Below are 13,921 nucleotides of genomic sequence, written 5' to 3'. Positions count from 1 at the left end.
TGCTGATATTCGGGAGATGATGTAAGAGTCGAGGCAGCAAATTCCTGAAATATTGTGCAGCTGCGAAACCTCACCGCAGCTGTATATGCACACGTTGGTAGGACAGCAACAATTGGGCCGCAGAGAGAGGCTCTAGCTAAGGAATCTGCAACCTCATTTAAGTGAAAACCCATGTGACCTGGTACCCAAAGCAACCTTACCGAATTTAGATGGAGCGCAATCAGGAACTTAAAGGGGCGTAATGCCCGAGACTCAGTGGGTGAGGATAAGAAAGAGCAAGTGGACAGAGAGTCTGTCATAACCACAACCTGAGAAACGGTAGTTTCTAATTTTTGTAAGGCTAAGATTACTGCTAATAATTCAGCCAGAAAAATGGGAGTGAAGTCAGGAAGACGGAGAGAAAAAGACCAATGCAGTGAAGGCGAAAAAATTCCCACACCTGCCTTCTCGCGATCCTGCGAGGCATCGGTAGCAATAAGAACATGAGAGGGAAAGGACCTTAGGTGGTCCTGCAACAGACCCTGAAGAAGCGGGAAAGGCTGCAACTTTGCATTCGATGGGAAAATGTCATCGAATTCAATCTGGACACATGATGAGTTGTTATACAATTGGCGGACATCTGTGAAATGAATATTTATGGGATCAAGGAAGGACTGCACGTAAAATATCTGCTGGGTAGGAAAACGAGGCCAGGCAGCACTAAAAAAGGCGGAAGGTTGACTAAGAAATATTATACTGGAAGCGTGAAGAGGTGAGTCGCACAATTTTAAAAATGTTTGAACTGTTAAAAGGCGAAACCTAGGTGATAACGATGGCATTCGCGCCTCAAGGTGCAGAACAGCATTGGCGACATATTTTGAAAGCCCAAGACAAAGGCGCAACGCCTCACGCTCCAACAGCACAAGAGGGCGAAGTTTATAGGCAGGAGCTTCCGAGAATAAAACACACCCGAACTCCAAAATTGGGTGGACGTACATTTTATAAATCATCAGAAGTGTATGCCTTCTCATGACTGAGCTAGCACTACAAAGCCTACGCAGGATACCAATGGCCCCAACTCCTTTTGCAGAAAGTTGCTGAATGTGTGGCCGCCAGGAAAGAGTAGAGTCGTATATTACTCCGAGATAATTCACCGTCTGAACTTGAGGTATTATGTTATTTCTATAGACCAGGCAGATATTTATAGGAACAGAAACTGGAAATACTAACAATGCGCATTTCTTCACATTAGGGGACAGATGAATTCTTCCTAACCAGTTGTCAAGAACATTGAGGTAAGTTTGCAGGGTTCGTTAAAGAGTGTGAATGTCACCTGCTGTTGCAAAAAAATGAAATATCGTCGGCGTACACATAAGTGCTCACATTTTGAATGCATGGAATTGAGCTTAAAAAAATGTTAAAAGAACAGGTGAAAGTACTGGTCCTTGCGGTACACCTCTTCTCTGTGGAAATCTCCTTGAGGAAACACCATTTTGGCAGCAGTAAAATTCTCTATTTTCCAAAAAAGCAGAAATCCAGGCTACAAAATAACATGGGAAGTTCAGTTCCTGTAATCTCAGTAATAGAGTCGAGTGCTCCACGCTGTCGTATGCTTTACTGACATCCAAGGTGACAAGCGCAGCAAACTTTTTTTCTATTGCGAGCTAATTTAATACGACTCTCTAGGTCAGTATGAGCACACCAAATTGAACAACCCGGCCTGAAACCAATTTGACATGGATTCAATATAGCATTTTCTGAAATGAATGACATGGCACGGCTGAGAAGGACCCTTTCCACCAATTTCACTAGGTCCGATGTTAACGAAACAGGCCGTATATTGTCTAAAGTTAAGCCCTCCCCTTGCTTTTTAAGCAGTGGAACTATTTCAGCAAGACGCCACTCATGCGGTATCCAAGGACCTTTAATAGAATGGTAAACTAGAGCCAACAGGTCTGCAGGAGATTCATTGAACAAAATTTTGATCATAGATGAAGTGACCTTATCGGGGCCAGGAGCCGCCGGGGATAAGCGCAGAACAATTTGCGACAGCTCAGGCATAGAGACCTCAGTGAAATCACTTGAGGTGCATGTAAATATAGTAGGAGAAGGTAAGGCAGATGTAAAGCGAAGCTCTAAGCCACACGCAATATCCTGTAAGGCCTTTGCGATGTCAGCAGGGGACTGAACGAGGGATTCAATGTTGGCAGCCGGTGGAATCACCTTGTTGCGCCTCATGAAGTTAAACAAAGCTCGTTTATTTCCTGACTGTGAAAGAAAATCGTAATGATTTGTATTATACTCCTCCTTTGCACGGGCGACAGTTCGCTTAAATGTTGCTGCAACATACTTATAATCCAGCCACTTTTTTGGGCATTGATTGATGAGAAGTTTCTTCCAAGATGCTTTCCGTCGTCTATATGCACGCGTGCACTCAGCATTCCACCAATGGTTCGCGATTGCAATCTTGGTTCTCGTAACCAAAAATTCAGACTTTTGCCTTGCATGGTCCAATACTGAACATAGATGTGCAGCCTTGCTTTCGGCACTTGTCGGAACGCAAGTTTCTGTAGTGATTTGGAGGGCTGATTTTAGCGTGTCTTTAAAGCAACTGTGATTTATTGGGTGCGCTGATGTCGCTCAGGAAGAGTTAATTTACGCGCAAACTTGAAACTCATCGGTAGATGATCACTGTTTGTTGCATTGTCAACAGGCGCCCAAGACATAACAGACTCCTGGGGAGGGAAAAGTTAAATCCAAGGCAGAGCGACATTGACTGCGAACAAACGTAGGCAATCCGGAATTGTTGCAGATCAAGTTGTTGCCAGAAGCCCAATCAAATAGTCTAGAACCAAAGCTGTCTGTTTTAAACCCCCACGCCACATGGTGCGAACTGAAATCTCCAAGTAATAGAACCTGAGATCGGCTACTAGACATGAGTGAGTCAAGGGGCACAGTGTCATGCACACCTGACGGGAAATATGCATTAGCTACCGTAAAGGGCTGGTGACCTGGGACACTGAGGTCAACCGCAAGGATTTCACATTCATTGTCCACATATTGGAAAGAAAGGCATGCCCTGTGGCAAAACTTTGTAGATATGAGCACTAACAACCCTCCCCCTCGTGATGACCGGTCAAGCCGGAAAGGAAAGGAAGTATCGCTCCTCCGGAAATGCGCCCTTCTTCTTCTTCTTTACCTCACCTCAGTGAAGAAGAAGAAGACGCTCTATGACGGTGAGAGTATACTATTATTTAGCCTACCCCTCCCTTAATAGCATATAGACTATCAATTGATTAAAATCTACAAAATGTGCATGGCCATTAAATCCAAAGATTGTCTTGACGCTCTTTATCTGCTCTTTGTTTTTTTTTCCTCTTGGCAGTCGTCAAAACAACAATCGCGATGACACAGCGTCTGCCTCTCGTTCCTCGCCTCGCGAACGCTGCTTTTCTGGCGGAAGTGATGCAGCCTTCGTGGTTGCCTCTGCGGTGCATTAATATTTATTTCAGCCGGACAATAACAGAAGACTAATTGCTCTAGCGCCTATTTTAAAACGATAGGGTGAATGGTCCCGTTAAGCGGAGAACCCGGAGTCGTATTTGTCGTTGCAGTGTCGAGAAAATCAGGGCTGTTCGAGAGGTATGTGACGTCACTACCACACGGCCTCTGCGGGTAATTCAAGCATAAGCCTGCGAAATACAAAAATAGATTGGTTTATGGGTGTTTCACGTCCCAAAGCGACTCGCGCTATGTGGGGCGTCGTAGTGAAGACCTCCGGAAATTGTGACCACCTTGCGTCATTTAACGTGCACTGACACCACATAGTACACGGGTCTCTAGAATTGGAATACAAAAATAAACCAAGTGGCTAACGCATTTGCGTGCCACGGTCATGCTCCTCTCAAAAGTCATCATCATCATCATCATCATAATCAGCCTTACTACACCCACTGCAGGGCAAAGGCCTCTCCCATGTCTCTCCAATTAACCCTATCCTTTGCCAGCTGCATCCACCCTTTGCCTGCAAACTTCTTAATCTCATCCGCCCACCTAACCTTCTGCCGCCCCCTGCTACGCTTACTTTCTCTTGGAACCCACTCCGTTACCCTTAAGGACCAGCGGTTATCTTGCCTTCGCATTACATGCCCTGCCCAAGCCCATTTCTTTCTCTTGATTTCGACTAGGATGTCATTAACCCGTGTTTGTTCCCTCACCCACTCTGCCCGCTTCCGATCTCTTAACGTTACACCTATCATTTTTCTTTCCATGGCTCGCTGCGTTGTCCTTAACCTAAGCTGAACTCTTTTCGTTAGCCTCCACGTTTCTGCCCCGTAGGTGAGTACCGGTAAGATTATGCTGTTGTACACTTTCCTCTTGAGGGAAATTGGTAAACTGCCACTCATGATCTGCGAGAATTTGCCATATGCGCTCCAGCCCATTCTTATCCTTCTAGTTATCTCCCTCTCATGATCTCGATCAGCTGTCACTACCTGCCCTAAGTAGACGTATTCCGGCACAATTTCTAGGCTCTCGCTGCCAATTGTGAACTGTTGTTCCCTTGCTAGGCTGTTGAACATTACCTTGGTTTTCTGCATGTTAATTTTTAGACCCATCGATCTGCTCTGCCTGTCTATCTCGTTGATCATGATTTGCAGTTCACCTCCTGAGTGACTCAGCAAGGCAATGTCATCACCAAATCGCAGATTATTTAGGTTTTCTCCATTTATTCTTATTCCCAACTGTTCCCAATTCAGGCTTCGAAATACCTCCTGCAAACATGCGGTGAACAGCATTGGCGAGATCGTGTCTCCTTGCCTGACGCCCTTCCTTATTGGAATTTTATTGCTTACTTTATGGAGGACTATAGTAGCTGTGCAGTTGCTATATATATCTTCCAGTATTTTGACATAAGGCTCTTCTACCCCCTGATTACGCAATGCCTGTATAACTGCTGAGGTTTCCACTGAGTCGAATGCTTTCTCGTAATCAATGAAAGCTATATATAGAGGTTGGTTATATTCTGCGCATTTCTCTATCACCTGATTGATAGTGTGAATATGATCTATTGTGGAATATCCTTTACGAAAGCTTCCTGATCATTTGGTTGAATAAAGTCTAACGTTGCCCTGACTCTATTAGCGATTACCTTAGTAAATACTTTGTAGGCAACGGATAGTAAGCTGATCGGCCTGTAATTTTTCAAGTCCTTGGCGTCTCCCTTCTTATGAATTAAGATAATGTTTGCATTCTTCCAAGCTTCTGGTACAGTTGAGGTCATAAGGCATTGCGTATACAGGGTGGCTAGTTTTTCTAGCACGATGTCCCCTCCATCCTTCAACAGATCTGCTGTTACCTGATCCTCCCCAGCTGCTTTCCCCCTTTTCATTGCTTCTAAGGCTTTCTTTACTTCATCTTTCGTTACTGGTGGGATGACGCATTGCTGTGCACTGCTGTGTTTCTCATTAGCGCTCTGATTACATTGACTACTGTACAGGTCTGTGTAGAACTCTTCGGCTACGTTAACTATCTTATCCATATTGCTAATGACATTGCCCTGCTTGTCTCTTAATGCATACATCTGGTTTTTACCTATGCCTAGTTTCCTCTTCACTGTTTTTAGGCTACCTCCGTTCTTTATAGCATGCTCGATTCTATCCATATTAAACTTCCTTATGTCGGCTACCTTGCGCTTATTTATTAACTTTGATAACTCCGTTAGTTCTATTCTGTCGGTAGTGTTAGATGCCTTCATGTTTTGGCGCTTCTTAATCAGATCTTTCGTCACCTGAGATAGCTTCCCGGTATCTTTTCGAACTGTCCTACCGCCTACTTCTACTGCGCACTCCGTAATTATTGATGTCAGGTTATCGTGCATTGAATGAACATCAATATCATCTTCCTCAGTTAAAGCCGAATATCTGTTTTGCAGCGCTATCCTAAACTCCTGTGCTTTCCCTCTTACGGCTAACTCGTTAATGGTCTTCTTCTTCGCTAGCTTCTTCCGTTCCCTCTTCAAGTCTAAGCTAATTCTAGACCTTACCATTCTATGGTCGCTGCAACGCACCCTTCCGAGGACGGCCACATCCTGAATGATGCCAGGTTTAGCGCATAGTATGAAGTCGATTTCATTTTTAAGCTCACCATTGGGGCTCTTCCAGGTCCACTTCCTGTTTTCTCGTTTGCGGAAGAAGGTATTCATGATCCGTAAATTATTTCTATCCGCGAATTCGACTAATAGCTCTCCCCTGCTATTTCTAGAGCCTATCCCATAGTCACCTACCGCGTGGTCGTCTGCCTGCTTCTTGCCCACCTTCGCATTAAAGTCGCCCATCAGTACAGTGTACTGCGATTTTGCTTTATTCATTGCTGATTCTACGTCCTCATAGAAGCTTTCAACGGTCTGGTCATCATGGCTGGATGTGGGTGCGTAGGCCTGCACCACTTTCAGCTTTTACCTCATATTCAGCCTAATTACTATAGCTGCTACCCTCTCGTTAATACTGTCGAACTCCTCTACGTTGCCAGCTATATCCTTATTAATGAGGAAACCCACACCTAGTTCTCGTCTATCCTCTAACCCGCGAGTTGCAGCAACAACATATCGGCCTGCCGCTGGTGCGGGCCGTCGAGTCAAGGCTGGAGTTGACTTAGTTTGCTCAAACCACGTTCGAAAGGGGCACGATTCTGGCGCGCGAATGCTTTATTCAAATGGTTCATTTTTGTATTTCGCGGGCGTTCTTTGTAGCTGGGAAAAAGACATGCATGAGGGTTTCTTTATCGTAAAGGATGGAATGAGAATTTCTGAAAGTGCTCGACAACTTTTCAAATGCAATTTGTTGTCCGAAGCCAATATTTTTTTTTTGATTTAGATAAATACACTGAAATTAATTGCGAAACAAAAATTGTCTGTAATGCCCAAGATGGCTTTCACCAATATGCAAATGGTTTCACTCGCCTGTCTCTACTAATTTATGTTTTAACCCTTGGCCCAAGTTAGCTAGGAGACACGGTATATGTATTTCAGTTCTAAGCAAGAAACACGAGGAGAGGCAAGTTGAAGGGAGTAATGAACGAGAAGCGTTCTTTATTGGTCACGTTGTGAAATCTGGCGCTTAAGAGAAAGTGCTTCACGCTGACGGGATTAAATGAGATGAAGCTATCTTCACCCCTCTTCTCGTTCCGGGGTAATCACGGCAGCAGCTCGAACTTCACCCTAATCTGGTCATCTTTCACGTAGCCGTCACTGATCACATCATCGAGGCAAAGCGAGGTTCCGGTACCAAGTCCTACATAATTGCCTGACGCTCCCGGCTTTTGACAAGCAGCATCATTGCCATGGATGTACTCTCTGAGCTCCCGTTCCGCACCTCCATTTGGGTGCACAACGGCCAAGCTTAATGTTTGCTTGAACGGCCACTGAAGGGCGTCGTCAATGGCACCCTTGAGCAAATAGAACCACGCTGTGAGCGCCAATTTTCCCCTTTCATCTTTTTCAACTACGACTCCAGGTAACACATAGTAGCCGCATAGGTATACTTTATCGGCTTCGTACCGAGACCACCCATCCTTGAGAGCTTCTTCTCGGAGGGATTCAAAGTTTTTCACGAAAAATTCGCAGCGCGTCACTTGCCTTGAAGTGTCTCTCAAAACTTCGTCTCTGCAGTCCGCTGTCTTCCTTATTCCTTTAACTTCTTCCTTGGCCTCCTTTATACCACCTGCAGTCTGGGAAAATTTTTCACGGTTCTCCCTCGCAGCTTTTGCAAACTCCTCTTTCACTTCTTTGTCCAGTCTATGCATGCCGTTCGAAATAATTTGCATACTCTCGCTGTGGGCAGCCGAATGTTCGTTCATATCCTTCCTGAGCGCCGTTATTTCATCGAGGCATTTTTTCAGAATGTCCCTTTGTTCTGACCTTTCCTGGGCCACTTCTTGTCCCGTGGTGTTCTTCAGAGCGTTGATGCCGCTCCGCAGTTCTCGCAGTGCATCTTGGCAGTTGTTGACTCCGTGAGAAACTTCACTGAGTCGGTCACTGTTTGCGCCGCTTCCAACGACAAGCCGCTCAAGAAGCGCTCTAATTTCATCCGCCCGTCCTTCGAAGCTTCGCGTGAGCGATGCCAGGAGAGCTGCATCTTCCCTGCAGTTGGCTTCCCCTTCGCGCTCGAATCCAGGAGGCGACGCAGAGGTGCAGCACTCCGACCTAAAATGCTTACAGGCGTTGCTGCAAAGAACAGCGGCCGAGCATTTGGGGCAGCTGATGGAGTGGTATCTGCATTCTCGGTGGAAGTGCTGGGCGATCTCGGATGCAGGCAGCACTTCCCCGCAGTTACTTTCCTTGTTCCAGCAATGGACCTGCAAGTGATAAAGCACACACCGCATTTACAGCCACGCTCAAATCTCGAGAAGCTCGGAACTCTGCTGTACTGTTATTGCAAATTACTGTCACGTTTTTCATAGCCGAGTGTTTTGGTGAATGCGGACTGGTACGGCCGGTACGTCTGCGTCATTTATTTAAAAGTCCCGAAAGAATGGTTATTAAAATATATAGTAAAGTAGCAAAACTTGCTTTTCAAGCAGGAGAAGCTTTAGAGGGCATATTCTGCAACTCGACTCTTAATGACTCCTTGAAGCACGCATGGCATAGTCACTCCTTCAAGCCCATCACGTGACCACAGCCGCACATACGACCTCCTCAGAGAAGTCACCGCGCGTGAGGAGAAATCCGATTGCGCATCGTGCAGATGTTCCCGCAGCAGCCACATGAACAATACGCGGAGGAGTGGATGCAACAGTGCACTTCACTCCGGCGGATGATAACTCACTGTTGCCAGTCAAAAGAATGCCGGCCAGCCTCAACCGCGGACGCGCAACTCCCTGTCTTCCAGGCGTGCGTGCTATGGGTGGGGAAAACATTCAATATTGAAAATTGGCTTCTGGCGAAAAGAAATGGCGCAGCGTCTGTCTCACGTATCGGCGGACATCTGAACCGCTCGGTAAGTGAAGGGATGAAGGAACTAAGAGAAGAAACAAAGAGGTGCCGTAGTGGAGGGCTCCGCAATGATTTCGACCACCTGGGGATCTTTACTGTACACTGACATCCCACAGTACACGGGCGCCTTTTTACGTTTCGCTTCCGTCGCAAGGAGGCCGCCGCGGTCGGGTTCGGAACCGGGTACTCCAGCCTAGTACATGAGCGCCCAAACCACTGAGCCACCGCGGCGGGTACGCGACAGCAGCCAGAACAAAATTCAGGCAGAGGCGCAACCACGCCGGTGGCAGGATCCCGATGTACAAGCTGCCACAACAAAGGCGCAACGACAGCGCGGCAAGTTCCTAACTTAGGAGCCTGCCGATCCACAAGCGCGTCATCTACGAAGACCCGCTGTACGAGTCGCTGAGGCAAAGCGCTGGGCTCGCATCGACAAGAGCAAGGGCGCCAGAGAACTTTGGATGGCAGTTCTGCGGCAACATTTTCCAGAGCACCTTCTTGGTGTGCGATAGCTTTTGGATTAAGTGCGATTTAAGACCATTGCCGAAGGGGTGCCCGGACACCTTGCGCGAGGCGTTCGCGATGTACCACATATCCCAAGAACATCAGTTGCGTTTGTTAACGTATTAATGAGTTAGCAAACTCGCAGTGGCATTTTGTTCAATAACGGTGTAGATCACTGTTGTACATTACAAGATTACATAATTTAACAGAAAGGGGAAGAGACAACAACCGTATGCCTCCGGTGAACGCTGAACAGACGACGTGCGCATGTCGCGTTTTGTGCTGCATACCAGACGAGCTACAGCGGCGGCTGCCTCACCTCTTACGTTCGAATGTATTTGTGTTGCATTTAGCCTATACTCCCAGTAGGAAAATCCAATAGAAATTTTCTCCCATTCCAACAGATTCTTTGCAGTCTTTTTTGCCATGAACTTATATCAAGAGCAGAAATATTTGTAGCAAAAACAAAAATTTCAGGAGTATTGCACTCAGACTTGTTGCAGCGACAGGACTACAGTAAATGTCTACATAAAAAAATTGGGTACTGTGAGAAAATATGTCCTTACCACAAAACGACTGAAGAATTCCCCGTATTTCGCGCCCGATTCTGTCGTTTTGATCCACTGGGAGTGTTCAGCAACGGCAGCCTGAATAATAACGACGGATGTGGAACCTCACGTAGTAACTCCAATGCCGTGTATACCGTAATCAAGCGGAGCAGGAAACAACTGCTCAGGAACCCTCTTCTGCTACTGAAGACATCAAGACTGCCAGAACCTAGGCTGTTGTTCGGCTGCTGAGCGCACAGGGCGGGGGGATATAAAAGCTTTCAGAGTGAAAGCTCTAATAGTACGTCTCCCAAGATGCATCTTGATGCGCGTTTGAACTTGAGGCGCCGGCAAACCACGTGACTCGCCAAGTAGCGGCGCACCTGCGCTCGCTCGCAGGCTCCGCCGCCGATACCACGTGATTGCGAGAAGGCAGGCTGGGACAGGTGCAGCTGCGCGCGCTACCCGGCGTCGCCTTTGCGATACCGAGTGACTAGGACAGCGTGCAACAGTTGCTACGTCGGCCGTTTCTCCTCCAGTTCCAGCATGGGTGAGGCGCGCGCCGGAGCGAGTGTGCCAAATCTTCGGCGTAGCTGTTAAGCCGCCTCCGATCTTCCAATCGATAGAACTCACTGAGAAGGTGCACTGCAGAGGACACGATCTAATCGAGCCGCTGAAACCGAGGAGCAGCGAGAAGCTAGACTCCCCAAGCAACGGAATTACTGACCTTTCGCTCTGTATAACTGCGTATAGAGGAGTTAAACCTCACCAAATTTTTTTCAGATATGGTAGTTCTGCGAGAAATGCACACACACACACACAGGACAGGGGACGGAATGCAGTGATTTCCCAATTTTAAAGGCATGATGGACAACGATCACGCCCACGCAGTTTCACCACCCTCGGATTTCTGCAGCTGCACGAGCGTTGAGGACGCGCGAACGAGACACGATCTAGCCCCGTTCTGTTGTAGATCGATCGGTCGAAAACGGTGCAGCAGTTTGTCCTTGAACCGCTCCTTGTATTGAAAGCAATTCATTCTCGCAGTGATATTCAGCAGACGAAAATACTTCGCCGGATGCCTGCAACGAAGTCATTTCATCTCCCCAATGGAGGATGTAAGCCTGTATCCGCTGTAGCGCTACAGTTTGAGACAGCTGTCAAGAGCCGCTTCTCAGACGTATTCATGCAGCCAAGCTATGGCTCTTCAACTAGAGAACGCTTGGGCGGAATGCAAAGTCTCAGTTAATTTTGCTTCATACTACACGGTTCTTCAGAGAAAATAGCATTAGCAGATGTCAGGAGCGCTAACGAATATACGAGTAGTGCTGCTCTCGAGTGGAAAAATTTTATTAGTAGGCTCACAGCAATGTGTGGGTTTGTATATCTTTTGGACTTACAAATGGCTCCAAGTGCCGTTTTTACGGAGCTACTGAAAGTTTCAGTACGATTGTACAGTGTATTGCACCAGGTAACGTTATCCTGGATTCTGAGTTGATACTTCCCGTTAGGATAAAGGTTGCAGCTTCAAATATACTCACAGTACATTAAATCTTACCGCTAAGTATTAAGAAAAATCAGTTGGTTTGCTACAAAAATTCATTAAGTCACGGCATCAAAAGTAGTATTACTTTTCTCAGGCATTTCACAGGAAGCCAACACTCTCCGAACCAATGAAAGCATAGAAGATTTTTTTTAATCTGCAGTGTGTGCTCAATACTCAATCAATTGTGTAACCTCGCCATGCCTCAACATTAACTGATTATCAAGTGAAAAAGACTTTGCCTCCAGTAGATGTCAACCCGCGGTCTCCGCTCTAGCAACTGAACTATGGCTGTGCAACCTACTTTTGGCAGTATTTATGCTATGTAAAAACTACTCCACAGATTGTTCCCCACCGCCAACCTCGTACAATGAAGCGGATACAGAACGACCTGTATTACGTCAATTGTAACGTGTAAAGAGTTTGAATGGTGAGGGCGGCAGCTATGCAAGAACCCTCTAGTAATTTTCACAACATAAAACGCAGGTAGAAAGTACCAAATCTCATCAGCCAGCATATAGCGAAATTACGCCTTGCATTTCTACTGCGTCGATCACACATGCCTGGCATAGTCCGACGGGCGTTTCTAACCGCGCCGGCGACACCTGGCGGCAGTCACCGGGTTCTAGATCGGCTGCGGCATTCGCGGCCGAACGAGGCACAGGCCTGCACCATAGAAAGAGCACCGGTGACTGAGCGGCGAACGTGTCACCGATCGCGGTGCGCCGCGGCCTCGCGTGATGCGATAACGCCAATGACACGCGTGCGTGCTTCGTGATGCCCGTTCGCGGCTTGGTGCTCTTTCACCGACACAGAGGCGGTGCTCGCGACCCGCAATTTACGCAGGCCTGTATCTTCGTTGTTCGCCAATGGCGCAGCGTCCGCGCTGGTGGTACTCTTGACCCATCGGTCTGGTACCTGCTGACTTCCGCCAGGCGTCGCACGCTCTGTTCGGAGCAACGTAGAGAAGTGTGATCGGCTCCGTGCACATTCCTGGAGTTCTCTAAAGAGCTCGAAGAGCGCGCTCAGGTGGGGTTCGTGACATCGGCCGCTCCCTTCTTACCACAGTATAGCTTTCTAAGACATGAAGAAAGCACGATAAAAATGAAAGTGGATTTGCGCAGGTAGGCCTGATGCGAATTAGGTGCGCTAGCACTTCGGTTTTCACTTCGGTTCCAATGTTCAGACCCAGCGTTCAGGGTTGTGAGTTGTTCGAATTGCGATATTGGGTTAATGTCCACATATGCGGAATACGCCATTCTCTCTTTTACATTCGTAGATCCCTGGAAGTAAAGATGCCACTCCTGGCTAAGTGGTGCTGCGGTCAAGTGATGCGCCACTGCTCTTTAATGGCGGGCGCTGCCACCTGTGGGACTTGGGTTGATTGGGTTGTGACCCAGGTTGCTCTTCCCTAGTAGCCTCTCGCGATTAATTGAACTGCCGCATAACACGGTGGGCAAGTTGCATGTATACACACAACAGAGCACTTGGCCCACAACACGGCGGGTAGGCTCCTCACCAGCCAGAAAGCAGGCTTGAGACTGACAAATATAAAAATACAAAATAGTTAAGTGCGCGCAATGGTCACCGTAAGTGATAGCGCACTAGAAACCAAGCTGCATTCATGATTTGCGTATATGCCTCTGCAAAATAACGCCAGCATACTCATAGCGGTGATTTAGGGCACTTTAAACAACGGTGTGCATCAGGAGCACAGTTAGACAAAAGACAGAGCCATTTTTTCCTTTAGTGCTCACCTTTCTTTTAAGCAGCTCCTCGACAGGGAACTCCCTCAGTTCGACGTCTTCCTCGTCCCACCGGTGGCCGTCCAGTGGACAGACACGGGCTCCATCCTGGGCGCACTGCTCGTAGCAGGACTGGCACAGGGTGTGCGTGCATGGAAGAAAGGCGGTTCTCCTCCGCACCAGTCCACAGACGCCGCATACTCTGTGCGCCGGAATGGGCTTCACGAAGCTCAGGGGCCTCCAGTCCAGCTCCACGGCGAAACCGACCAGGGTGTACTGCCGACTTTCAGGAGGCATCGCTCCACGCGTCCGCTCGCAGCTCGGCAATGTTAAGGAACCTGGCCTTTCTCGCCCCCGGAATGCGCACTCTTATCTCTGTTTGCTCTAGGTTCTTTTCTTTCTCGGCGGTCGTCAAGGCAACAATCGCACCGATGCCAACTGCCTCTCGTTCCTCGGCTCGCGAACGGGGCTCATCCGGCGAAAGTTGTCAGTTCTTCAAGCCTTCGCCGTCGGCTCTGGGCTGCAGGCATACTTGTTTCAGAGGGACTGGAACGGAAAATGAAATACTGTAGAGCGTATTTTTCCCTAAGGTAGCTGCCAGAGCCGCAGGTGA

General features: G+C 47.7%; 1 protein-coding gene across 1 annotated transcript; it reads right to left on the bottom strand.

The window, feature by feature from the left end:
• Nucleotides 1-7,042: 7,042 nt before the first annotated feature.
• On the bottom strand, nucleotides 7,043-13,651 carry LOC144133059 (TNF receptor-associated factor 3-like). Its single transcript, XM_077665885.1, has 2 exons — nucleotides 13,321-13,651; nucleotides 7,043-8,331 (listed from the first exon to the last, which is right to left on the bottom strand). The coding sequence occupies exons 1-2, from the start codon at nucleotides 13,603-13,605 to the stop codon at nucleotides 7,171-7,173; spliced, it is 1,446 nt and encodes a 481-aa protein (XP_077522011.1). The 5' UTR covers nucleotides 13,606-13,651; the 3' UTR covers nucleotides 7,043-7,170.
• Nucleotides 13,652-13,921: the final 270 nt, after the last annotated feature.

Source organism: Amblyomma americanum, chromosome 5 (assembly GCF_052857255.1).
Source record: "Amblyomma americanum isolate KBUSLIRL-KWMA chromosome 5, ASM5285725v1, whole genome shotgun sequence".
NCBI lineage: Eukaryota > Metazoa > Arthropoda > Arachnida > Ixodida > Ixodidae > Amblyomma > Amblyomma americanum.
The sequence above is the reverse complement of the archived record's forward strand: the minus strand, read 5'-3'. Positions and strand labels throughout refer to the sequence as shown.

Excerpts from the sequence above, each read along its gene's own strand:
- LOC144133059 (XM_077665885.1), bottom strand. The coding sequence starts at position 13,605 with ATGCCTCCTGAAAGTCGGCAGTACACCCTGGTCGGTTTCGCCGTGGAG. Across the intron at positions 8,332-13,320 it reads AGGAGCTGCTTAAAAGAAAG|GTCCATTGCTGGAACAAGGA; the intron begins GTGAGCACTAAA and ends TATCACTTGCAG.